General features: G+C 47.3%; 1 protein-coding gene across 6 annotated transcripts in view; it reads right to left on the bottom strand.

Moving 5' to 3' along the window:
- Positions 1 to 24,871, bottom strand: part of tacc1 (transforming, acidic coiled-coil containing protein 1) — a 219,412-nt gene that overhangs the window by 59,312 nt on the left and 135,229 nt on the right. For 4 of the 6 annotated variants that reach the window (XM_063056905.1, XM_063056904.1, XM_063056903.1 and 1 more), the window contains 2 exons: positions 17,783 to 18,857; positions 5,436 to 5,471 (listed from right to left, as the gene is read on the bottom strand). In XM_063056905.1, coding sequence (XP_062912975.1) covers positions 5,436 to 5,471; positions 17,783 to 18,582 — 836 coding nt within the window. In that variant the 5' untranslated portion in view covers positions 18,583 to 18,857. The remainder of the gene's footprint in view (positions 1 to 5,435; positions 5,472 to 17,782; positions 18,858 to 24,871) is intronic. The other 2 variants (XM_063056901.1, XM_063056906.1) reach the window with 1 other exon arrangement.

Genomic DNA, 24,871 nt, shown 5'->3' with positions numbered 1-24,871 from the left:
ATTCTGTCCATCAAGATGGAGTAATCTCATCCCATTTCCTCATTTTTTATTGCTTGAGATGGTCCCCCGGATTTTAATAGTCTCCTAAACAAGAGTAATTTACAGGGGCCAAATAACCAACCCACCAAATGGCTTTGGGAGGTGTGTGGAAATCAGAGAAAACATGCAAACTCCACATAGACAGCAGCATTGACCAGGATCGAACCTATGGCCTTGGAGCTATGAGGAAGCAGCTCCATCTCTGTACCACACCTAGGGAGGTTAGACTGGGAAAGCCTTCCCCTTTTGAATTATTCTTGACTGTTGTTATTAGGTTCCTGCATGCACAATCCCCAGGCCTCCTCCTCATAACCAATTCTACTGCATTATCTTAATCAGAAAACTAACTGACCAGTAGTTTTCTGTGTATGCTTGGACATCCTTCTTAACCACAAATACTGCATGAACCTGTTTCCATACCTCTGATGTAACCCCAAGCCCACAAATTCCCTTAGAACAACCACAATTCTCTTTCAACAGTCTAGGACAAATGAATCTGCCGATGTGTTCATAACTGTTTCAAGTCCGATTAACTTCTCAATGTCTTCTAAGGATCTTACTTCTGATAACGTTGTTTGGAGAGGACACATTGCATGCATCTTCTCTACAAATCAATAACTCAATTAACCTGCTTGACAATGACTTCTAGAAGCAGGTCACGACTGATCCCCAAACACTCCAACCATTGGTTATTCTACCAATTGGCATTACACTACCAATGGATGATGTTTATTTGGATATTCAGAAGGCCTTTGACAAGGTGGCACGCATAATGCTGTTAAACAAGAGCCTGTGGTACTTAGAGAGATACTAGCATGGATAGAAGGTTGGCTGACTGGCAGGAGGCAAGAGTGGGAATAAAACAGGCCTTCACTGGTTGTCTGTCGGTGACTGGTGGTATTCTGCAGGGGTCTGTGTTAGTACTGCTTCTTTTCACGTTAAATGTCAATGATTTGGATGACAGAATTGGTGGTTTTGTGGCCAAGTTTGCATCGACACAAAGACAGGTGGGAGGGCAGGCAGCGCTGAGGAAGCAGAAGGATTTAGACAGGTTGGGAGAACAGGCAAAGAAGTGGCAGATGGAATAAAGTGTAGGGAAGTTTATGATCATGCACTTTGGTAGAAGGAATAAAGGCAGCCAATTAGAAATCAGAGCTGCAAAGGGGCTTGGGAGTCCTCATGTAAGATTCTCTAAAGGTTTACATGCAGGTTTGAGTCTGTGTAAGGAAGGCAAATGGAATGTTAGCTTACATTTTGAGAGGACTAGAATATTAAAGCAAAGATGTAATGCGGAGACTTTATAAGGCACTGGTCATTCTACACTTGGAGTACCATGAGGAGTTTTGGGCCCTTTATCTAGGAAAGGATATGCTAGCATTGAGAGGATCCAGAGGAGGTTCACAAGAATGATCCCAGGAATAAAAAGGATCAACATATGAAGAGCATTTGATAGCTAAGGGCCTGTATGCGCTGGAGTTTAGAAAAATGAGGGGGGGGGATCTCATTGAAGCCTATAGAATATTGAAAAGCCTAGATGCAGTGGACGTGGAGAAGGGGGGAACCTAGGACCAGAAAGCACGACCTCAACATACACGAACGTCCCTTGTGAACAGAGTTGAGGAGGAATTTCTTTAGCCAGAGGATGGTAGATCTGTGGAATTCATTGTTACAGACAGCATGGAAGCCAAGTCATTGTGTATCTTCAAAGTGGAGGTTTTGAGCTACTTGACTTGCAATGGTGCCGCAGGATATGGGGAGAAGGCAACAGAATGGGGTTGAGAGGGATAATAAATCAGCCATGATGGAATGATGGAGAAGACTCGATGGGCTGAATAGCCTAATGTTGCATCTGTGTCTTATGACACCATGTTTTGGGGAAAGCTTCTGTAAACAAGAACAGTTCCCAATGCACACTCTAGGTCCCAAACCACTGCGATTCCTCTCCTGGTCCCTCATGACGTGGAGATGGAGTGGTGAACCTGGGGAGTTGTGTGGAGATGTCACTGCTGAATTACTTTGATGAAACTCATCTTCCTAAAGGAGAAACAGGAATCTGGGGAAAGCAGACGGCATTTCAGCCCTTTGAACACCAGCTGTTGTTCAATGAGATCACAGTAGATCTGGTACCCAACTATGTTGTTCAAACTTCACGATAGGAAGGGAAAAAGTCAAAATCCCTTCTCTTAACAGAACAGATCAGTCTCTTTCCTGTCTCCTAACACAGAGAAGAAAATAGTTACAAGCAAATGATGCAGGATCTATTTCTCGCTGACCTGATTTGACTGACCCAATTTCTGTGGAATCAGATTTCATCTCATGAATTTAATCTAATGATAATGTAATTTATTGCTGTGCAATTTATTACCCTGTGACTAACCATGCAGGAAAGGCATGATGGGGATATGTTCTTGTATTTTACTAGTTTGAATCAGTCAGCAGAGGGATGGTCTCTTTGACAAGGATTAATGGTGAACATTACAGCAGCATTTTGGGGGTATTATTAAATAACTGGTACTTCTTTAAAATAAAAAAAAAGCAATAAATGGTTTGGAAGGCATAAAATATTTAACAAAGCTCCTCCAAGAGTAATCACTTTTGCAGAGAGACTGGCCTGGTGCCTGCAGGAAGCATGTGGGAGAGGACCTGCCACTGTTTCCATCCCATTGTTCATTGGCACCAGTGGACGTGAGATAGCAGGAGGTGAGTACCAATGGCGGCCGGCACCCCCAGAGGCACACATCCTCCCCTCACATAACTTCCACTGTGGGAAATCTCTGCAATTAACTGCGTATCTTAACTGTGAATTTCCTCGAGTTTGTGCTTTGAGTTTTATTTTATACCTTGTGTGAAGAGGACTTCAAACTCAGCAATGCACTTCACAGAATATGTTTTATTCTTCTGAAGAAACAAAACCTGCAGTGCCCCCGGAGTTTTGCAAAAAAAAACAGGTTCTTTAAAACCGGTTGCCTTGTAGAATGACCACACTTCTGTACACTGTCTTTACACAGATTTCTGCCAATTTTTGGTTTTAAAAGTTGATGCGATCACCAGCCATTCTTTGCCCCATTAATATACCTAGGTCTTTGAGAGCAATGATTCACCGAGTCTTTGCTAACTACCACAATCTCACCACCCAAGTGTTACTGACTCCCAGGGGTTCCACAGAGATTAAATCAGCCCCAGCAGCTCACAGAGTCCCTCAAATCTCACTTATCTCCAGAATCTCACAATACCAGCTGGATTGCTAACTGGATTGGATTCAATGTTGGCATGGGAGGCTGCTTGGCATTCAGGATGAGCTAGTTAATTGGATTTAACCCTGGCTTAATGGGAGAACCCAGAGAGTGGTAGTAGATGGTTGTCTCTCTGACTGGAGGCTTGAAACTAGTGGCGTGCTGCAGGGATCGGTGCTGGGTCTGTTATTGTTTGTCATGCATATGAATGAGGGAGGCTATCGAAGCCGGCAGAGGGACCTGCACCAGCTGATAAATGGGCTGAAAAATGGCAGATGGAACTTAATGCAGACAAGTATGAGGTGTTGCACTTTGGGAGGATAAACCAGGGTAGAACTTGCACAGTGAACGGTAGTGCACTGAGGAGTGCAGTAGAACAGAGGTTCCTGGGAATACAGATCCATAGTTCCTTGAAAGTGATAGATAGCGTCATAAAAAGAGCATTTAGCATATTCATCTTCATAAAATAGGGCATTGAGTACAGGAGTCGGGATGTTAGGTTGAAGTTATATAATATCTTGTTGAGACTAAATTTAGAGAATTGCATGCAGTTCTAGTCATCTACCTACAGAAAAGATATGAATAAATTTGAAAGGGTGCACAGAAAATTTACACAGATGCTACCAGGACTTGAGGATGCCAGTTGCAGGGTCAGATTGACATTAGGACTTTATTCCCTGGAGTGTAGAAGAATAAGGAGTGATTTAATGAAAATTATATGAGTAATAGATAGAGTGAATGTGTGCAGGCCTTTCCCCCCCTGACTGTGTGAGACTAGAACTAGAGGTCATGGGTTTAGGGTGAAAGGTGAATCATTTAAGGGATATCTGAGAGGAATTTTCCTCACTCAAGAGGGTGGTGCGAGGATGGATATGAGCTGGCGGTGGAGGTGGTAGATGCAGGTTCAACTGTAACACTTGAGAGAAGTTTGGATACATGCATGGATAGGAAAAGTATAGAGGACAATTGTCCAGGTGCAGGCAGGTGTGACCGGACAGAAAACCAGGCTGGCATAGATCACATGGGCCAAAAGGCCTGCTTCTGTACTGTCATGCTCTATCTCTGCCTCATGCATACTATGGAGATATGGATACCAGCCCTTGTTTGGGACTTTGATACACTTTGTGGTCAGGAATGAACACTTTTATTGAAGGATGCATGGTTATCCACCTCTAGCAACCCAGCCATCTTGTTAGCCAGACCACAATAGCAAACCCTCAACACTGACTAGACCAGCTTCTCATCAAGGCAATAGACAAAAACAACCAAAAGAACTCTTAGTGACCCTCCACGGCATCAACATCAGTTTGTCCTTTGCTAGTGTTCATCTCCCGGGAGATGGGTATCAGGGGCATTGCTGATATTTACTGCCCATCTCTAACAGCCCTTGAGAAGGTGGTGTGAACAACCATCTTGAAGCACTGCATTCCAAGTGGAGAAGATACTCCCACAGTGCAGATGGAGGGGGACTCCAGGATTCAAAGCCAGTGATGAAATGATGAAAGGTGAGCAACATATTTTCAAGTCAGCATGGTGTGTAACCTGGAAAGGAAGCTACAGTTGGTGGCATTTCCCTGCACCTTCTAACCCTTGACTTACAAGATGGAAGAGGCCATTGGTTGGTGCTAGCCATGTAAATGATACACACTATGTACTGTGGGGAATGAATGCTTATGGTAATGAGTGGGTCCTGATCAAGTGGGCTGTTTTGCACAGGATGGTACTGTGTGTCTTGAGTGATGTTAGTTCTCCAATCATCTAGCAATCCAATATACTCCTGGTCTGTGCCTTGTAGATGAGAAATCAGTCATTTGCTGTGGAATATCTACTCTCAGACCCATTCCTGTTCACAGCCTGCCTTCTGGCTACATTGCTAAGTATGGAGGCACCCTTACAAGGGAAGAGGCCTGGCAGTCCACCATTCCCCTTTACAGTCACCCAGCTCCCCGCTTCTCCGTGCAAATAGTAAGACAGAAAACCACGGAAAATTCACTTAGCAACCGCACCGTCCGTGTTTGTGTTTACTAATGCTTAGGGGGCACTGCAGTTTTACCGCCATTGCCATTAAACACACGGTAACCAAGGAACTGTACAGAGCATGCAATGAACTAGCACGGAGAAAGGAGCAGACACTTATCGTGCAAAGCAGATCCGAGTACTTACATCAGAAAACAGAGAAACCTCATTTGTTCAATGGTCCTGGTGCACACACAAACGGAGAACACAAGAGAGAGACAGAAAGACAGACATATGGACAGAGAGTCAAAGGGTCCACAGAGACAAAGGGAGAAAATAAAGGTCACACACACAAAACTAGTAAGTGCAAAACAATTATTAATCTCGGGAATCAGCAGCGGAGGGTTGTAGTAAATGGCTTTTGCACTGATTTGGTACGAAGGAGTTGGGAGCTACCACGTGCCAGTGTGGCAATGCCCATCTCTCTGGTGCTTCAATGCGTTGTCTAAACTTTGCTCTCTAAATCTGCCACTTTAATCATTAACATGCCTGTCAGTGCAGGTCAAAAGACAGAAATCCGAACGTAGTACTGTCCTGATCAAAGATAAATCCCCAAACATCTGCAACCATGGAAACCCGCTCCTTTAACTCCATGACTAGTGGTGGGTGGTAGACTAGACTCACCTCAGGACATGTCCTGCTCACAGCTCCTTTGAGGTCAATGCTTCCTGTGAGCTCCTTGTACCTCTTTGCACTACTGGGAGGCTGGGGTTGGGAGGACTACACTGTTCCCCAGACTCTGAGACGGATTTTATTTAGAGAGTAGGTATAGTAACAGGCCGTTCTGGCCAAATGAGCCTATTCGTCTTTGGAATGTGGGAGGAAATCAAGAGTACCCATAAGAAATCCACGCAGTGACGGGAAAAACATACGAGGTCCTCGCAGACAGCAGTAGGAACTGAATCCCATTTACTGGCACTATAACAGTGTTACTCTAACTACTAAGCTCCCATGTCGTCCTTATCTCAGTCCAACCATAGCAGGGTCCACTCTGTACGACTGGCACCTTTTTACTGCAGCTGTCCTCTCTGCCAGCTATCCAACAATGCCCTTTCTGCATCTGCCCTCCTTGCCTCCATCCCTTGCCTGGGAAAAGACTAAGAGCCGAGGCTCTAAGATTCATCTGTAGTCCCCGTTAAGAGTTCAAACATCTGCGTCTGTGCTGGCTTCAACCTCCGCACTGTGGTTGGCCACCACCCCCTCCTTCTCCACACTGATCAGAGTGGCAGGAAGAGGCAGGCAGAGAGAGAGAGAGAGAGAGAGAGGGCAGGAGTCTACCAGGACATGGTGGTGGGAGCAGAGCCGCATCAGGAACAGGCTGGGCTACTGAGGTGGTGGGGAGGAATGGAGATTACGGTGCCAGAGAAGATGCCTGAATATGGTGAGGGGCAGCATGTTCCCTTGTGTTTCAGCGACTGCTGGGCTGGAGGTTGGCGGACAGGGTAGGCGATGAGAGAGGGAGTAAAGGGATCACTGTCCAATCTGATAGGACTGTGGGGAACACTCCCCTTCTGCCGCGTACATAACTCTTGCCCAATCCATTGGTATTCTTGAGTTTGTACAGGACAATTAAAAAGCAGTTTCAGAGAAGTACTTAAATGACTAGCCTACCTCCAATGCTTAGTTGGGTTTCTTGGCCCATGTTAAATAGGCAGGTGGCAGGGGTGGGTTTCTATGCCTGATTATTCCACATTCTGTTATTGTTTTACCTTGTTCTACCTCACTGCACGTAATCATTTGATCCGTATGGACAGTAGGCACGACAAGCTTTTCACTAGGGTCCTGGTACATGTGTCAATAATAAACCAAAACGTATATTAACTTCCAAGCCTGCAAACCATCTAACTTCAGGGGATAAAAATACCACCCCATGAGAAAAGTATGTGATTTTAAAAGAGATCTCCTAAATTTCAGAGGGCACAGGTCTATCTGCTTCATCTGTCCCTGTAGGACACTTGCACCATCCCGGGAATCAATCTGGTGAACCTTTGCTTCTCTTCCTCTATTGGAGGTGTGGCCATATTATCAGCATCTCCTCTCAGAGTAAAATATCATTTGAGCCCTGATACTTCCATGGTGGGACTTTACCTTGCCGTGGCCTGAGCGGGAAATGGGAGCACCAACTGATTTGGGAATGACAGCTGGCAAATGTCTTAGCTTCTGGGTAGATGGTTGGATTGGTGACATTACCAATAGCCAAGCCAGCCGCCTTCAAACAAGCCGCACTGTACCATGCTTTTGGGAGGGGAAACACCCAGCTTTTCGCTGACAGGCAGGTCCCAGCATTCAGTCATCTAGATTCAGCCAAATGAGCTGGTGAGTGGACCTGATGGACTCTGGCCATATCTAGCTCTGGAACTCCTGGGTTGGGAGTGGTAGACCAAGTGAACTCAATGAACTTTGCACCAAACTCTTGGCCATCAAAATAATTAGTAAATTAATAGTATTTTGTCATTCACTGCAAGGGGGTTTGAGAACGAGAATAAAGTCACTTAATGTGGTCCTAGTAAGATTGTGTTTGGAGAACTGAATGCAGTCCTGATCTGTTTGGATTGCAGTAGAGGAGGAGAGGAAAGGTTCACCAGATTGAGTTTGTGATGATGAGGAATGTCTAGAGGGAGAGAATGGCCAGAATGGGCCTGTTCTCCCATCATTTAGAAGGACGAGTGACGAATTCTTTGTAACACACTAAATTCTCCAAGGGTTTGTTGATGAAGGGATGGAATTTCTATTGGCCGGGATGTCTATAACCAGTTACAGTCTCAAAAATACAGGCCAACCATTTAAGGTCAGAGATGAAAAGAAATATCTTCACTTGAGGTTAGTGAATGTTTAGATGTCTGTGGAGGCTCAGTTACCAAAGGGGAGAAGAATGGATATTAAGATGTTAAGGGAATGTGGATAGCAAAGTGATATGAGCCAAACTCAGGCAAATAGGACGAGCTCCAAGGGAAATCTTTGTTGGTATAGCTAAGCTGGGCTGAAGGACCTGTTTCCATGATGCCTGTCTCTATGAATCAAGGGATACGGGGTTCGTGCAGGAAGGTGTCAGCAAGGCTGATGACCAACCTTAAGCTCAGAGAAGAGGGCTTCCTCATACTTCAATTTCTTATGTTCTTACGGGGGGGGGAGAGAGAGGGGGGTGGAGGGAGGGAGGGAGGGGGAGAGAGGGAGAGAGGGGAGAAGGGAGAGGGGAGAGGGGAGAGGGGAGAGGGGAGAGGGGAGAGGGGAGAGGGGAGGGAGGGGGAGGGGGAAGAGAGAGAGGGAGAGAGAGAGACTAAGACTCAAGGAACAAATGGATGAGGCAGAAGCCGGTCCTAATTTTTTTCAAATTTTCTTTAAAAATCCTTCACACACCCACTTCATCCCGGATGACTAAATGAAACCACTACTGACATCTCCCATCTGTCCCTTGTCCCAGGGTGGGAGGTAGGCTTGACTCTAATCCCCATCTGGAAGACAGACAAGGCTGGGAGCACAAAACTTCCACGCAATGGGTGAGGACTGATCTAGTGACTCCCCCATCGCAGAGTGGTGCAGAGAACAACTCTGGGTCAACCCCTTGAATGGACTTCTAAACTCCTCAACCCAACACTGGCCAACAAAGGGGTTTCCGGGAGTCGAGAGCGAATGTCCAGTCTGGCTGAGCTTCCATGCCATTCTCCTTCACAGAGGGTGTGTGGAGCTCGAGCATTCCACTGAGAAGTCGCATTGCCCTTTCCGTAAAATTTGCAATTTGACCCTAAGCTCCAGTTTTCGGGGTACACCTGTCACCCCCTGTGTAGTGATCCAGTGGGGTTATACGGGCCTACAGAGGATCATCGCCCCTCTTGTGTTTGGGAAGAACGGAACCCCACACTTTACATTCCCTTTGGGAAGGAACTGTTGAGGATTTGGGCCTAGACCCTGCCTCAGAATCCTCAAACTTGATTAAGACCATGGCTGATCTGATGGGAACGTCAGCATTTAAACCTCAGGATAACATCTACCACACACACAAGAGAGTAGTAGCTCCGGGTTCCTAGTTATAAAAGCATTTTGATGTCACAGCTTCCCAGATGTGCTAGCATTTATTGACCATCCCTATTTGCCCTTGGACGAGTGACATTTCTGTAGGTTAGAGGTCACATCTCGTACCAGTATCCAGATGGGTTTTCATGGTAATCCAGCCTTTTGTTGTCAGAACTAATTGTGAATCTCTTAATGAAGGGAATTTAACTTGCTTTAATTGCCGATTTGGGATTTGAACAGGTCTCTCAGGTCACAGGCTCAGTTTTCTGGGTTGCTATTTCAGTAATCTAACTCCTGGAATCTAGGGCTGCCAGCTGGATAGTTTCTGCAAATATACAAAACTCACAGACCAGGAGCAGGAGAACGAACTCAGCCCTTCAGGCCTGCTCCGGCATTTAATAAGATCACAGAGACACAAAAGAATGCAGATGCTGGAATCTGGGCCGTCAAACAATCTGCTGGAGGAACTCAGCTGATCGAGCAGAATCTGTGGATGAAAGGAATTGTCGACTATTTGGGCTGAAGCCTCAATTAAGACCATGGCCGATCACGGGAGAATGAGGAGGTGATAGATGGAAGGTACAGTGAGGTAGCTGCTGGGGGCAGGTGCCTGGGTGACTGTCAAGAGAGTGAAAGGGAATAGCTGTCTAGTGCTCCTTCCCCTCACTAATAAGTATACAGTACCACTTTGGATACTGATTGTGGGGGGGGGGTGCGGGGGATGAAATACTGGGGGGAAGCTGCTGTGACCCATTCTCTGGCACTAATTCTGTCTCTGTGGCTCAGAAGGGAACTGGGGAGAAGAGGAGTGTAGTAGTGATACAGGATTCCACAGAGGAGCAGAAAGCAGATTCTGTGGATGTGAAAGAGACACCCGGATGGAATGATGCCTCCAGGGTTCCAGGTAAAGGGATATCCTGTATTGGGTTCACGGCATTCTAAAGGGGGAGGGCGAATAGCTGGAAGTCGTGGTATACATTGGTACCAATGACTTAGGTGGGAATAGGGAGAAGGTCCTACTGAGGCAATAGAGGGAGTTCGGCAGAAAGCTGAAAAGCAGGACCTCCAGGGTCGTAGTCTCTGGATTGCTGCCTGTACCACACGCCAGTGAGGGTAAGAATAGGATGATTTGGCAGATGAATACAGGGCTGAAGAATTAGTGCAGGGGTCAGGGTTTCAGATTTCTGGATCACTGGGATCTGTTCTGGGGGAGGTATGACCTGTACAAGAAGGACGGGTTATACCTGAACCCGAGGGGACCAACCTCCTTGTGGACAGGTTTACTGGAGTTTTGGGGAGGGTTTAAGCTAATTTGGCAAGTGGGAGTGATAGGGCTGAGAAAGAGGCAGTTGGTATACGAGTAGATACAGTGTTTTGTGAGGAAGGACAGGGAAAATTGCAGTCAGTGGGATGAGTTAAAATGTAACAGGAGGACAAAATCGAAAAGGGTGATGAACGCAGGACTGAAGGTGGTTTATTTGAATGTACTCAGCATACGAAATAAGGTAGATAATCTTGTAGTGCAGGTAGAGATTGGAAGGTATGACATTGTGGGCATCCCTGAGTCATGGCTGAAAGAAGATCATAGTTGGGAGTTTAACATCCAAGGATACGCCTTACATCGAAAGGACAGGTAGGTAGCGGAAGGGGTAGGGGGTCTCTGTTGGTAAAAACGATATCAAATCCTTAGAAGGAGGTGACATAGGATTTGAAGATGAAGAATCCTTATTGGTAGAGTTAAGAAAATGCAAGAGTAAATAGGCCCTGAAGGGAACTATATGCAGGCCTCCGAACAGTAGCCAGGATGAGGGCTACAAATTACATGGGAGATAGAAAAGACATGTAAAAAGGGCAATGTTGTGATAATCATGGGGGATTTCAATATGCAGGTAGACTGGGAAAATCAAGTTGATACTGAATCCGAAGAGAGGGAATTTGTAGAATGCCTATAGGATGGCTTTTTAGAGCAGCTTGTAGTCGAGCCACAAGGGGAATGGCAATTCTGGATTAAGATTTATTTATAACCCAGATTCGATTAGGGAGCTTAAGGTACAGGAGCCCTTAGAAGACAGTGATCACAATATGATAGAATTCACCCTGCAGCGGACGATAAGATAGGCGGAGGGGCAGGTAGTACTGAGGAAGCAGGGTGTCTGCAGACAGCCTTAGACAAATTGGGGGAAAGGTCAAAGAAGTGGCAGATGGAATACAGTGTAGGGAAGAGCCTGGCTATGCACTGCAGCACAAGGAATAAAGCCATGGACTATTTTCTAAATTGGGAGAAAAGTCAAAAAGGGAATTGGGAGTTATTATACAGGATTCTCTAAAGGTTAACTTGCATGTTGAGTTGGTAGTGAGGAAGGAAATGCAATGTTAGCATCCATTTTCAGAGGACTAGAATACAAAAGCAATGATGTACTGATGAGGCTTTATAAGACACTGGTGAGGCCTCACTTGGAATATTGTGAGCAGTTTTGGGCCCCTTATCTAAGAAAAGGTATGCTGGCACTGGAGAGGTACAGGGCAGGTTCGTGAGAATGGTCCCAGGAATGATAGGGTTAACATATGAGGGGCGGTTAAAGGCTCTGGGCCTGTCTTCATTGGAGTTTAGAAGAACAAGGGGCAATCTCATTGAAAGGTATCAAATATTGAAGGGGCTAGATGGAGTGGATGTGGAGAGGATGTTTCCTATCGTGGGTGAGTTCAGAAACAGAGGGCACAGACTCAGAATTGAGGGATGTCCATTTAGAACAGAGATGAAGAAAATTTTCTTTAGCTGGAGGGTGGTGGATCTGTGGAATTCATTGCCACAGACGGCTGTGCAGGCCATATCATTGGGTCATTGGGTATATTTAAGGCGGAGGCTGATAGGTTCTTGATTAGTCAGGGCATCGAAGGTTACAGGGAGAAGGCAGAACAATGGGCAGAGAGGGATAGTAAGTCAGCCATAATGGAATGGTGGAGAAGACTTGATGGGCCGAATCCTGCTCCTATGTCTTATGGTCTTACAATGTGATGGAATCGTCAGCTCCACATTCCCACCTTCCCTCCACCCTCCCCCCCGGGGTCTCCAACCTCGTGACATCCCTGCCGTTACATGCTGGCAACTGAATGCACACATCTGTGTTTAAGGCAGCCTAGGTATAGGAGGAACAGTGTAACATTGTGGAGATTGTCAGGCACCACTTTTCCTGTCCCAGTTTATTTAAAGGATGCATCATCCAACAGTTAACAAAGGTGAACCTGTCCGAAAATCAGCCCGTTTGCCCTCTGGAGATGGGTGCACTGGTTACGCATTTTCAGGTACGTTGTTGCTCTTGGAGGGGTGCCAGAGTGTGGCCATTAGGGTGGATTCACGACCTCTAGTCACATCCCACAGGGAGAGAGCTCCAATTCCTTCCAGCCCCACACAGGCAGGTAAGGAAATCAACCTGTGTTAATTAGGCTGTCCGTTCAAAGCTGTGGTGACCACAAACTATCAGGCTGTCAAACATGATTATCTGCTTACTGGAAACAGACTAGGAACTGGAATAAAGACTGCTGGAGGAGCTCAGCAGGTCAGGCAGCACCTGGGGAGGGAAACGAATAGTCGGTATTTCAGGTCAAGGGCCTTCATCGGTACTGAAAGGCAGAGAGGAGATAGCCAGTGTAAGGAGGTGGAAGGAAGGGGCGGATCAACTTATCAATTGCCAGCTCTTGCTCCACTCCTTTCCTGTCACCTCAGCACTGGCTATCTCCCATCCATCTTTCAATCCTGATCAAGACTCACAATCTGAAATGTGAATATCAACTTCCCTCCATAGATGCTGCCTGGCCCACTAAACTCCTCCAGCAGTTTGTTTTCTGCCCCATCTGTTCATTACTGTTCTCTAGGGAAGGACTGTGTCCACTTCTGACCCACAGAGATCCCTCCATCAGGAAGGTGGTACAGGAACCTCAGGACTCAGACCATCTGAGAGTTCAGGAACAGTTATTACCCCTCAAACATCAGCCTCTTGAACCAGAGGGGATAACTTCATTCAACCTCACTTGCCCCATCACTGAACTGCTCCCACAGCCTATAGACTCACTTTGAAGGACACTTCATCTCATGTTCTCAATATTTATTGCTTACTTATTTATTATTATTATCTTTCTCTTTTGTATTTTCACATTTCGTTGCTTTTTGTGGATTTGCTGTTTGTCCACCCTGTTGGGTGCGGTCTCTCGTTGATTCTATTATGGTTCTTGGAGTTACAGAGTATGCCCGCAAGAAAACAAATCTGGGGGTTGTATATGGGTGACATATATGTACTTTGATAATAATTTTACTTGGAACATTCCAACTTTGAATAGGCAATGAATGTTGGCACATCTGGGAGCTTTTGGATAACAACAGGAAGTCGCAGACACCACTCTACGTGGTGGTTATTGGAGCAGAGTTAACATGAGTACTAACGGATGGAAGGTCATTAGGAGAAGGTCATGGGGTCAAAGGGTGAACTGTGATGGCACCAGATGACCATGAGCAGGGAGCAAATGCGCCAGGGTTGCCATGTAACAGGGATCAGGAACCAAATGAATCAGTGAGAGTGAACTCCAGCCACCGTACCACACCATCACCAGTTAAGAACAAACCCTCCTGCCCAACTGGTTCATGTCAACCGTCCTGCCCATTGACCTAGTTCCATCTGCCTGGGTTTGGCACATAACCCTCTGAACCACTTCAATCCATGTACTTAACTTCTGAAGAACATAAACACCCCAACCCAGAGAAATCTGACTGTTTCAAACTTTAAACCTTTCTGAAGCCTTCTAGGAACCTCTGACAGCTTGCAGGGTGTTGCGGTGTCTGAGGTCCAGAGGTGGATGTTACCTGTCAACCTGCACTCTTAAGACTGCACTGTGGGCTGCAGTGATCCTCAGATTGGACATGGGGTTCAGAGACTCCTTTCCGACCCCTATACCAAGGGATGAAGCAACTGCCGGGCTTCAGTGACTGTTGGTTTGGATAGAAGAGGAGAGAGTATGAGACATCAACAGGCCACATTGCCTCTCTACCATTTCCTCTTCGCCTACAACAGGGTGGGAGAACGGGCAGTGTTTCACGGCACACTGTGAGGCACCACGGGGTTATGTCCTGTCATTAGAAGCAGGACGAGGCCTCTAATAGAAACGCAAAAGATTCTGCGGACGCTGGAAATCCGGAGCAACACACACAAAATGCTGGAGGAACGCAGCAGGTCAGGCAGCATCTATGAAGGGGAATAAACAGTCGACCTTTCAGACTGACAATGGCCTTCTGATGATTGCTATCAGCCCAAACCTTCGACTTTTCATTTCCCTCCACAGATGCTGCCTGAGCCACTGAGTTCCTCCAGCATTCTGTGTGCGCTACTGTAACAGAAACCTCGGGGGGCACCCACTGTTACTTTGTAGAGGGGGCTGCAGGCAAGTGACGGTGTGACAGGCCACTGCAGGGAGATGAGCACCAGTGCTGCCCAGATTCAGAGGAAGTGTTCGGGTGAGGTGCAAGAGAGGGCATTGACAGACAGTCCAATGAAAGCTCCTGGAGGGAGAGCCACTGACAAGGGGTTAGTGGGGAGGGAGGGGCGGCGATAAAGATAGTGAATTATGCAGCGGATGCAGCAAGACTCAGAGGTTAAGTGAGTGGGCAAGGGTCTGGCATATGGAGCACAACATTGGTAAATGTGGAAAGATCACAGGTTATTTAACGGTGAAAGATTGCAGCATGCTGTTGTGCAGAGCAACTTGAGAGAGCTCGTGCACAAATCGCAAAAGGTTGGTTTGCAGGTGCAGCAGGTTATCAAGAAGGCAAGTGGGAAGTTGGCCTCCATTGCTAGAGGGATTGAATTTAAGAGCAGGAGGGTTATGAAGAGTACTGCTGAGACCACAGCTGGAGTATGGCATACAGTTCTGGCCTCCTTACTTGAGGAGATATTCACTGGCTTTGGAGGTGATGCAGAGGAAGTTCACCAGGTTGACTCTGGAGACGACAGGCTACCCTATGAGGAGAGATGGAGTTGTTTGGGTCTGTACTCGCTGGAATTCAGAAGAATGAGAGGGGATCATACAGAGACATAGAACATTATGAAAGGGACAAATGAGATACAGGAAAATGGTTTCTACTGGAAAGTGACCCTAGAACAAGGGGACATAACCTCAAGATTCGGGGAATCAATTTAGAATGGAAATGAGAAGAAACTGCTTTTCCCAGAGAATAGCAAATCTGTGTAATTCTCTGCCCAGGGAAGCAGTAGTGGCTACCTCATTAAGTATATTTAGAATACAATTGGATTGTTTTTTTTTTGGATAGTAGGGGAATTAAGGGTTTTGGGGAAAAGGAGCTGAGTCCATGGCCAGATCAGCCATGATCAGATTGAATGGTAGAGCAGGCTCCACCAGCCAGATATTCTACTTCTGCTCCTAATTCCTGTATTTCTTTCTGCTCCGAAATATCCTATTCTAAGCCCAAGTGTATAGCACAGTTGATGCAACACACAGTTCCTGGTTCACTGTCCAATCTGAAGTAGCTCACCTGTATTCAGTACCCTAGCCCATAGCCAGGTGCTGTGATGGCTCACCATTTCCTTTCTCAGTGGAACAAGCAACTAGAAAGGGCTTCTTATTTACACCATCATCATAATTGAGGCAGGGAGAGCTGGGCAGGAAATTAACGGGAAACCCGAAGCAATGGAGCTGTCAGGTATTGACTTGGCAGAAATGAGACCCGATGCCGGAACACAGACACTGTGGGCTGAATAGCCTCATGCTAAGCTCTGCAGCCTGATTTGAATCATAGTCAGAGAAGAGATTAGTGTCCGAGGTCAATAGTTCCCCCTCCCCCCATATCTGGGGTGCACGGAGTTCTTCAGTGGATTTGAACTTGGGGGAAGCAGGAAGAAGCAGCAAACCATCGCTTGCAAGTCTGAATCATCCCAGGGTCTCCATGAGCTAGAAGTGTCAACACTAAATATTAGCAAGCAAATCCCCTCGGGGAAAAAGAGAAGACCTTCATCCTTAACTAACAACCCCTCCAACCCTTGAACTATCAGTGAGGCACTGCTCACAGGGCAGTGTTCTTCTGACCTCTGCCCTCTGACCTGACACACAAAGGGACAGAGTCACCAAACTTCTCCACTCAGCACCAGGGGGCTGCGGGGGGAGGAGGGGGTGTGGATGCTCTCCACATCAGCTCTTTCTGAGGGCCGTCATGTTGTGTCATGAAGCAAAGCTCTCAGGGTTGTCCAGGGCAAGGCCATAGATGGTAAAGCCTAAGGACATTGCTCACGGCCTGTGGCTGCTCAGCGGACCCGAGGGGGTCGGTTCAGCCAGACCGAACAGAGGGGTGTGGTATTAGTCAACGACAGCATGGGCTGGGCAAAGTGTGACCGACTCCGCAAACTCACACAAGGTACTTCAGTGCATAGAGACAAAGCCTAGATATCAAAAGGAAAAGAGGGAGGGGGTGTAGAGAGAGTGGGGGGGGGAGAGAGAGAGTGGGGGGAAAGAGGGAGAGAGTGGGGAGAGAGAGTGGGGCTAGGGCAGAGGGGGAGAGTGGGAGAGAGAGAGTGTGGGAGAGAGGGAGAGAGTGAGTGTGGGAGAGAGAGAGTGGGGAGAGAGGGAGAGAGTGGGGGGAGAGGGAGACAGTGGGGAGAGAGAGTGGGGGTGGGGGAGAGAGTGAGGGTGGGGGAAGAGAGTGGGTGTTGGGGGAGAGGGGGAGAGTGGGAGAGAGAGAGTGTGGGAGAGAGGGAGAGAGTGGGAGAGAGAATGTGGGAGAGAGAGAGTGCAAGAGAGACAGAGAGTGCGGGAGAGACAGAGAGTGGGGGAGAGAGAGTGGGGGAGAGAGAGTGCGGGAGAGAGAGTGCGGGAGAGAGAGTGCGGGAGAGAGAGTGCGGGAGAGAGGGAGAGAGAGAGAGAGAATGGGAGAGAGAGTGCGTGAGATAGAGACTGTGGGAGAGAGAGTGCGGGAGATAGAGACTGTGAGAGAGAGAGTGCGGGAGAGAGAGACTGTGGGAGAGAGAGGGTGCGGGAGAGAGAGGGTGCGGGAGAGAGAGGGTGCGGGAGAGAGAGGGTGCGGGAGAGAGAGGGTGCGGGAGAGAGGGTGCGGGAGAGAGGGTGCGGGAGAGAGGGTGCGGGAGAGAGGGTGCGGGAGAGAGGGTGCGGGAGAGAGAGAGTGCGGGAGAGAGAGTGCGGGAGATAGAGTGCGGGAGATAGAGTGCGGGAGATAGAGGGAAGGAGAGGGGGTAGAGAGAGAATGTGAGAGAGAGAGAGTGTGGAGAGAGAGACTGTGGGAGAGAGGGAGAGAGAGTGCGGGAGATAGAGACTGTGGGAGAGAGAGAGTGCGGGAGATAGAGACTGTGAGAGAGAGAGTGTGTGGGAGAGAGAGGTTGTGGGAGAGAGAGAGAAGGAGAGGGGGTAGAGAGAGAATGTGAGAGAGAGGGAGAGGGACGGCATGAGGAAAGAATGGAGGTAACACTCACGTTATCACTCGAGGCTTGGGCTTCCTTGGTGACGCCTTTGTTACATCCTCCTCGCCAGCCACCTCAAGGGCCTCTGGCTCAGTCTCCCTGGTCTCCGGCTTCACAGAGGAGGGGGGCTCGTCCACGAGGGCCAGACTTTTCGAGGGCTTGAAAGGGTCGGCTACGTCCTCGAACCGCTCGGGGTCAAACCCGTACGTCCCTTTCGGTGCAGTGGGTGAATTCCGCAGACCGGAGCCGCTGCCGAAGGGGTTGAAGTTGGGGTCATCCCACTGGACTGAATCCAAGTTGTAAGATTTTTTGGGAATGGGAATGTCATCAGAATTGGCGACGTGTGAGGCTTCGTCCTTTTCTACAGGAGGGGCCGGCTTGAGCGCGGTCGGTCTCTGCTTCTTCCCGCCCCGGCCACCAGACTTCCTGCCTGCCTTCTTGGCTACGGGCACCTGGGTCTCGGCGTTCTCCTTGTCCTCGGAGAAGTCGAAAGCCAGCTTCAGCACCGCCCCATTGCTGTCTGCCTGCGGCTCCGTCCCCTCCTCACCCTCTGCCTCCAGGGTGTGACCATGGGCTGGAGGAGAGTCCTGCAGCCTGCAACCCCCTGAGGTGAAAGGGTTGATGCTGTCGTCGAAGTTGTTAGGGTCAAAGCTGTAGGATGACCTTGGCTTTGGCATGGCTTCGCTGTCACCCACTGCCCCCAGCTCCAGCGATGGAGGGGGGGCCTTTTTATGTTTGGTCTTGCTGCCTGAGACCTTCAAGCATTCTTCTGCCTGTTCCTTTGTGGATGGTGCTGCCTCAGGAACAGTCATGCCTCCTTCTTGTGGACCCACACCCGTTGGCGTGCACCGGGTTACCGCCGAAAACGGCGGAGCCTCGCTGCCCGCCTGACCTTCAGAGGCAAGCTCCTTGCTCCTTGCCGAGCTCTCCGGGGACGGAGACCCTCCAGGGGTGCTGGTGGTGCCCGCGGTGTCCGGTGGAACGTCACAGTGGACTGGGGCTGCCTCTGGTGACGGGCCACTTGCTGCTTGCCCCTCTGCAGGTGGACGGGCTCCCGATGATAAGTGCTCGTCTTCAGTCTGCAACCCTGCGGCGGGCAAGGGGGCACAGTCAGCGGCAGAACAAACACGACAGGCTGGAGCCCTGCAAGGGAAACCCCACCTCCCCCCACCAACCCCCCACGTGGAAACAGCCAACACCGCCCGCATGGGCCTGCTTACCAAGTCCGGAAAGATCAACGAACAGACAGGTCATTACCAGTTTACCCCAACACTTCAGCTGGGCTTTGTTTTTCATAACGGGAAGCCTTACAGTCAGACAACACGGAAACAAACTCTTCAACTCAAGTTATCCGTGCCGAACAAGGTGTGTGCGGATGCTCAATGCAGGGACGCCATGCAAACTCCACGCCAACAGCACCCAAGCTCAGGACTGAACCTGGCTCTCTGGCACTGCAAAGGCCGCAGTTCCACCAGTTGCCTCTGTTTGGCCCTTATCCATATAAACTAGGGATTCCCAACTTTCTTTTGTGCCATGGACCAATACCATTAAGCAAGGGGTCCATGGACCCTCAAATTGAGAATTCCTGCTTTAGACCTTTCCTATCTATATACCATCAAATGACTTTTAGATGTATTAATGTACCCGTCTCAATCATTACCTCTGGCAACCTGTTTCATGTATCTATCAACCACTGCATGAAGAATTTGCACCTCAGGTCCCTTTTAAATCATTCCTCTTTCACCTTAACCCTCTGCCCTCAGGTTTTTGGTTCCTTTTTCACTGGGAAAGGACGGTGTGCTTCTCATACGCTACAGAAGGAATACCAACTGATCTTCAGACCACAATGATGCCATTTTCTCCGCCGAACAATGGAGTGAGTTGGGTTGCACAGTATGATCTCCACCAGGCCACCGGGGATCTGCAAGGTGAGGCAATGCATCTCCTCACACGGGTGTGAGAACTGCAAAGACAGAGCTTATCAGAGACCACTGTCACTTGTTGGTGAGCAGGGGCAGAGACCAGCGGCATGGTGACCTTGTCCCAGCACGAGATCGTACAGCGCATGCACTTGGAGAAATAAGGGAACACGAAAACACTGGGAGGACAGAACCTTTCGTCTCGCCCAGGAATTGTACGTTCCGCCATTCCCGGGAACCATGCAACTCGCATGATGCAGGAACTACGGTTTGTAGGATTCATACCTTGCGAGAGCTTGTTGACATGTATCTTACAGGAAATGCACCACCCAGAACCTGAACACTGAATAAATGCATGTCTCAGAAATGGGTTGGCGCGTTGCAGCATTTGTACACAGATCAAAACTTCTGGAGGCATTCTCCGTAGTTACAAAAGAAACTGCAGTTTCTGAAATCGAGGGCAAAAAAAACCATCTGTTGGAGGAACACAGTGGGTCAGGCAACATACAGACCAGGGGTTCCCATTTTTTTTTGTGCTGTGGACCCCTACCATTAACCAACTCTGGGTTGGCAATCCCTCATCTAGACTGATACAAGATCTTGACCTGAGTCACCAACGATCCCTTTTCCCCATGCTTACCCCACTGTGAGCCTTCAGCAATTTGATTTTTACTTCCAGGCAGAAATGTGTTTGCAATGTAGCCAGAAACATCAATAGTGCAAGAGTTTTATTCCTTTAAAGGGCCAAGTGATGTAATCAAAACAACAGCTCGGGAGCAGGAAGCACATCACCAAAAGTACAAAGCCTTGTCATCTGACTCCACAATCAATCTTCCCAATGTTTGCTCCTGAATGAAGCCATGCTATATCCTGCTCACAAGGAACTGCCTTGGGTAAAAGTTAACACTCCATACACACACCAGCATCTGCCACGAAAGCAGTCAAACAACATTGCAGAAGTTAGTGACTTAACAGAAAGTTGAAGTATATTGGGAACTAAGGGCAAGATAATCAAAATGACACTGCAAGCAAGGGGCTTGCAACTAGTGCACAGGTGGAGAGATGTATGAGTTATTGACAGCTGTAACCTTAAGAGAGTCTATAGTGCCCCTGGATCCATAGTATGGTTCTGGTACTTTTGCCGCAAAGGATCCCAGGCTGTGGAACCAGCGTGAGTGTGATCAGTTCTCATAATAGTTGAGCAAGGGTCCATTTAAAATGGCTTGGCAGAGTCTGCTTCAGTGTAGAATTCATTCCAATTGAAACCCAAGCCTAGGGTTAAAAACCCATCCTATCCCAGCACTACCATTATGATAGGTGGAACGTCCTATTAAACAAATATTGATCAGCAGCAGAGAACATGTTTAGAAATCAGTCAGATCTGTGCAAAGTACAGAGCAGGACCAACGTGATCCCAAAGCCAAAATGACAAGTCAGAACCTGCACCCGACTGTATCCCAACGGGAATACAATAACAACATGGGGGGTTGTCTGATGTGTCTCAAAGTACTCACACTGCTCCACCCTGAGTATTTTATCAGAGTACATTCCTGACTCGACCTGAACTTCGTACACGATGGGTTCTATCCAAGTGGGGCGAGGAGTCTCTCACTCTCAGCACAGGTCCAAAGCAGGGTTGTAAGAACACATGAAAGTTACTAAATGAAACTAATTGAAGATCCACTACATTCCTGTTACTTTTTGTTGCAAGGGACTGAAATGTAACTTCGTGGCAGTTTGAAATAGCTTTACAAAGCCCGAGTCCAGGTCATCTGCGGACACCTTGCACTGGATAGGGTCAGCAACACACATAAGAGAGGACCCGAGATTCCAAAAAAACTTTCCAGGCGGCCTTGATAATAGCAGAAAAACACTAAATAATGGAGAACTGTTGAGGTGGAGTCACATCACAACAGGACTGCCAATTTGTACACCGCAAGGTTCCACGTAAGAAAACATGGCAATAACCAAATAATTTCTTTCTTTTTCATGAGGCAGAACGAGGGATAACTGTTGCCCAGTGAACTACAGATCTCTCTCTGCTCTTCTTCAATGTGGAATCTTCACAAGCACCTGAGAGAGCAGACAACCCTCATTCCAATGTTTGGATGAGGAGCAGAGAGAGGCCACTCGTTCCCTCTATCCTATTTCAATAGACAATGATTGATCTGACTACAACCACAACTCCACATGCCCAGCCAGTAGCCTTGAACTAATCTCTCATCAGCCAACTTTCCCTCAGTTCTCATATAGGTTTTTTTAAACTTTAGATTATTTGTTCAACTGAGCTTAAGTGCACAATGTGGCTTAACACATTTCATGATTAATCATATACGCTGCTGCTGAATAAACTGGAGCCCTTCTTTGCTACCTTGCAGCAACAGGTAGACACACACCAACCTGCACACTTAAACAGGATATACATTGTTCTCAAAGTGGACTAACAGGACATAGTGCAGTGATTTTGAACTGCAGTTGTATATGTCCACACAGCAGCCCTCCTGGACTTTCCAGTCTACACAGTGTGGTAACACTGAAAGCACATCAAGTTAGACAGTGGAATATCAAAATTCCCACACCGCCCTTGAACTCACCAGAAACTAACAGCATTTTCTAATTGGGCAAATTCCTATCTGGCCCCCTCTGCTCTGTGTCATTCCAGACTCCAGATTGTTTAATGTCATTTCCAGTACACAAGTTTAAAGCAGATAAAAATAATTGTTACTCCAGATCTGATGCAGTACAAATAAAGACACAATAAGATAAAGAACACAATAATAAAAAGTACAATAAATATAAATACATAAGATAATTTATATACATAGATTAATTGTCTGTCCATAAAGTGATACTAGGCACAGGAGTGTCTGTACATAAGATAACTGATAGGAAATGATAAAGTGGTGGTTGGGGGTTGTAGAGGGGTGGGTTAATGAGTGGACATGTTGGTCAGCCTTATTGCTTGGAGAAAGTAACTGTTTTTGAGTCTGGTGGTCCTGGCATGGATGCTACGTAGCCTCCTTCCTAATGGGAATGGGACAAACAGTCCATGAACAGGGTGGGTGAGATCCTTCTTGATGTTACTGGCCCTTTTCTGTATATATGTCGTTGATGGCAATTGACGATCCATCCATTTAGATGGTTTTGCCAACTTCCATTAAAACGGTAAATGAAATCGATTTTTTTCTTCTTTTATGTACTAACAGAAACATTTAACTTAATTTACAATTCCTTTTGGGTGATTTTATTTAATCTGTTTAAATAATCTTTATTTTTTAGATACTTAAATGCCCTGAAAACCATAAGAATTAAACTATTTGATCCATCAAGTCTGCTCAGCCATTTAATCATGGTTGATGCATTTTCTCAACCCCATTCTCCCGCCTTCTCCACATAGTCCCTGACCCCTTTACCAATAAAGAACATTTCAATTTTTGCCTTATTTACTTGCCTTGCCCAATGACTTGCCCACTCTGTGGCAACAAATTCCACACATTCACTGCCCTCTGAGTGAAGAAATTCCTCCTCTTATCAGTTCTAAAAGGGACGCCCCTTTAATCTGAGCCTGTGCTCTCAGATATTAGACTCTCCCAATAATGGAACCATCCTCTCCATGAACACTCTGTCTGGTCCTTTCAGAATCTGGTAGATTGCACTGATAGCCCTCCCCCGACCAATCATCCTGAAATCCATCGAGTACAGGCCCAGAGACATCAAATGTATCTCATACATTAAGCCTTTCATTCCCAAGATCATTGTGATTCTCTGCAGACCCAGCACGTCCTTCCTTAGATATAGGGTCCAAGATGACTCTCAATATTCCAAATATGGTCTAACCAACACCTTAAAAACCCTCAGCAATGCATCCTTAATTTATTTTCTTATCCTCTTGTCATGAATGCTAACAGTGCATTTGCCTTCCTTACTACTGATCCAACCTGGAAGTCAACCTTGGGCAAATCGTGAACTTGGACTCTGCGTGTCAGATTTCCAAATTCTCTCCCATTTTAAAATATAGTCTACACCTTTATTCTTCTTGCCAAGGTGCATGGCCCCACAGTTCCCTGTGCTGTGATCCATCGTTTGTGAGGAGAATCTCACCTGGTCCCTCAACACCAGTTCCACAACAAAGAAAGCCCAGCAGCGTCTCTACTTTCTGCGAAGGCTGAGAAAAGTCCATCTCCCACCCCCCATCCTCACCACATTCTACAGAGGTTGTATTGAGAGCATCCTGAGCAGCTGCATCACTGCCTGGTTCAGAAATTGCACCATCTCAGATCGCAAGACCCTGCAGCGGATAGTGAGGTCAGCTGAGAAGATCATCAGGGTCTCTCTTCCCACCATCACAGACATTTACACCACACGCTGCATCCGTAAAGCAAACAGCATTATGAAGGACCCCACGCACCCCTCATACAAACTCTTCTCCCTCCTGCCATCTGGCAAAAGGCACCGAAGCATTCGGGCTCTCACGACCAGACTACGTAACAGTTTCTTTCCCCAAGGCATCAGACTCCTCAATACCCAGAGCCTGGACTGACACCAACCTACTGCCCTCTGCTGTGCCTATTGTCTTGTTTATTATTTATTGTAGTGCCTGCACTGTTTTGTGCACTTTATGCAGTCCTGGGTAGGTCTGTAGTCTAGTGTGGTTTTGTGTTGTTTTACATAGTTCAGTGTAGCTTTTGTATTGTTTCATGTAGCACCATGGTCCTGAAAAACATTATCTTATTTTTACTGTGTACTGTACCAGCAGTTATGGTCGAAATGACAATAAAAAGTGACTACTTGACTTGACCTGATCTACCATTTCATTGCCTCCTTTCCAAACCTGCCCCAGTCCTTCTGGAGTCTCAGTACCTCCACAACACTACCTGCCCCTCCACCCTGTAATTGTATCATCAACTATTTCTAAATAGTGAGAATGAAATAATAGACGTATCCACCACCTGAGGTCTAGTCACCCATAGCAGTCAAACAGCCACCAAGTATTAATGCAGGGAGGTCAACACTACAGTCAATAAGGGATCAACCACGTCTCAATCGTTTGTGTTCATCATGGGATTGCTGACCACACAGTCAATATACTAACATTCCCCTTCCCAAGAGACAAAGGTTGCCCAGATAACTGGTGAGAGCATGATCGAATCTGGTACAGAGGGCAGCAAGGAGCCTCTGCTGT

The sequence above is a fragment of the Mobula hypostoma genome, chromosome 8, assembly GCF_963921235.1.
Source record: "Mobula hypostoma chromosome 8, sMobHyp1.1, whole genome shotgun sequence".
Lineage (NCBI taxonomy): Eukaryota > Metazoa > Chordata > Chondrichthyes > Myliobatiformes > Myliobatidae > Mobula > Mobula hypostoma.
Note: the sequence above shows the minus strand (reverse complement) of the source record. Positions and strands in the feature narration are given on the sequence as shown.